The sequence below is a fragment of the Stigmatopora nigra genome, chromosome 1 (genome assembly GCF_051989575.1).
Source record: "Stigmatopora nigra isolate UIUO_SnigA chromosome 1, RoL_Snig_1.1, whole genome shotgun sequence".
NCBI lineage: Eukaryota > Metazoa > Chordata > Actinopteri > Syngnathiformes > Syngnathidae > Stigmatopora > Stigmatopora nigra.
This window is the reverse complement of record NC_135508.1, coordinates 25,807,558-25,810,057: the sequence shown is the minus strand read 5'-3', so window position 1 is coordinate 25,810,057 and position 2,500 is coordinate 25,807,558. Positions and strand designations below refer to the sequence as shown.

The 2,500-nt window shown below is 42.3% G+C and overlaps 1 protein-coding gene across 2 annotated transcripts in view; it reads right to left on the bottom strand.

Moving 5' to 3' along the window:
• Positions 1-1,069, bottom strand: part of LOC144208679 (forkhead box protein P1-B-like) — a 10,705-nt gene extending 9,636 nt beyond the window's left edge. For both annotated transcript variants that reach the window (XM_077734690.1, XM_077734766.1), the window contains exons 1-2: positions 915-1,069; positions 644-721 (exon numbers count right to left, since the gene is read on the bottom strand). In XM_077734690.1, coding sequence (XP_077590816.1) covers positions 644-721; positions 915-944 — 108 coding nt within the window. In that variant the 5' untranslated portion in view covers positions 945-1,069. The remainder of the gene's footprint in view (positions 1-643; positions 722-914) is intronic.
• Between the last annotated feature and the right edge of the window lie 1,431 nt (positions 1,070-2,500).

Below are 2,500 nucleotides of genomic sequence, written 5' to 3'. Positions count from 1 at the left end.
AGTAGGTAGGTACATTTCAACCAGAGGTTCCACTTTAAATGGATTGGTCGTCTGGCAACGGCATTTGAACTGCACTTGAGTTAGATTTATTTGTTAAAGGGACTATACAAATTAATCAACATATACAGGTAAATATGTAAGGTTACAGCCAGTGGTTAATTCATTTTGTGAAATTAATTGCCTATCTCTGCTTTAATATTAAACCTCTTTTTAAAGTATTCTTAGACCACAACATTTTGAGAGCGAGCGAATCCGGCGACAAATTGTCCGTTCGCCGAAATGTCAGGTGGCGTATCCGGAGAACAATTGTCAGTCGACCAAACGTCCATTCGCCGAGCTGTCTGTCGACCAAATGTCCGTTCGACGAAACGTCCGTCCCAAGTGTACATCGACCAAGTGTCCGTCGACGAAACTTCCGTCCCAAGTGTACATCGACCAAGTGTCCGTCGACGAAACGTCCGGTCACGCACCAGGACAGGTCTTTGGTCGTGAGAAAAATAGATTGGTTCTAGAATTTCTTGGTGTTTTTACTTTACACATTGTAATTTTGCAATTGTAAAAGCGACAGGATTTAAATCATTAGACGAAATGGCCTGGGCGGGGTAACATGGCAGAGTGAACGTGTGAATTGAACAATACTTACTGGCTGTGCTGCAGCTTTGGGTTCAGATGACTTCAGATGAGCCATCATTGCTTGAAGTCGCTCTTTATCTTTCTTTAACTATGTTAAAAAAAACAATGCAGGTGAGAAGTTCACTGTCTTTGTTCCATGGCAGAAATAGAAACTCCACTTCTGCTTGTGGGCATGGTGTGAAAGCAACATGGCACCACAGCTGTCACTCACGTTAAGAATAGTCACTGTGAATTTCACTCCAAATAGGTCTCATTAAAATTATGAATTTGTCAAAACAAACCTGTAGTTCCAACTGCTGAACCACTTGCATCTGCACACGACACTGTGCGGTGCTCTTGTCATCAAGTATGTGCTCACTGTTCAAATGCCTGCGGGAAAAAAACGGATGTAAAAATATTTAAAAGAAAACATGGTGTATTTTCCGCACTATAAGGCCTATCTAAAAGCCAAATTTTTTTCAAATGCCGACTATGCTCTTTATAATCCTTAAATATATATATCAATATTGATCTGCAACAGGTCTCGCACCTACGGTAAGTTGCCGGCGACCCCATTTTCCCCCCTGCGTGTGCTTGCTGGGATATATACCCAATTCTTTTGTCAATCTACCCGGTATGACCGTGAACACAGACAGGAGAACTCCAGCTGTTAGATTGGCGTCAACAGAGCATTCAGAGTTAGACTGCAAACTATATATTATATATGGTTCAATATTGAGCCGCAGCAGATCTCGCAACTACAGCAAGCAACCGCCGAGTCCATTTCCCCGTAGAAGACAGCGCCGGACGACATAGATCACTATCTGCCAGTGGATTGGAAATACCTGGGATGATATATCAGTGTTAACTGGGTGAAAGCTTTCCGGAAGGCAGGAATTGTCACTCAGCTGCCAGACAACCAAAGCGAAACGGATTCAATTAATGACAACTTTGATAAGACATAGTCTGGCGTGTTGGATGCCTTACTCGCGCAGCTGTTCAATTCGGACTCTAAAGACAAAGAATTCGAGGGTTTCATAGATGAGGAATGAGCTGATAAAGTGAGCTTCACGTGTTTCTTTTGTGTTAAACAGGGTTGGTCGTATTGTGAATATGGACGTCAACAGCTGAATACTGCCTCATTGCGTACATGGGAGCACGCACGGTGCACCTGCGTGAACAACATTGAATTATTATCTGAGTTATTAATTTTATTGTCGAGCCACCTGATAGTGAAGTGGTTATTCCGCCTGACTTTGGTGCGGGTAGTCTGAGTTCAATTCCCACTCGGTGGCAGTGTGAGTGGTTAACTGTCTCTGTGTGCCTTACAACTGACTGGCGACCAGTTTAGGGTGTAGTCTGCCTTTCGCCCAAAGACAGCTGGGTTAGGCTTGAGCAAGCCCTGCAACCCGTTCGAGGATGGGCGGTATGGAAGATGAATGAATGAATGTTATTGTTATTGTTTTACACTATTACGAGTGTGACTATATTGTGAATCGAGGATATACAGTTGTGGTCAGAAGTTTACGCACACTTGTAAAGAACATGATGTCATGGATCTTTTGAGTTTCCAGTTATTTCGACAATTTTCATTTTTCTCTGATAGAGTGAATGGAACAGATACTTCTTTGTCACAAAAAAAATTCATGAAGTTTGGTTTTTTTTACGACTATATTATGGGTGAACAGAAAAAAGTGATCAATTCTGCTGAGTCAAAATTATACATACAGCAGCGCTAATATTTGGTAATGTCCCTTGGCCATTTTCACTTCAATTAGGCGCTTTTGGTAGCCATCCACACGCTGCTGGTTGAATCTTTGACCACTCCTCTTGACAGAATTGGTGCAGTTCAGTTAAATTTGATGGCTTTCTGACATGGACTTGTTTC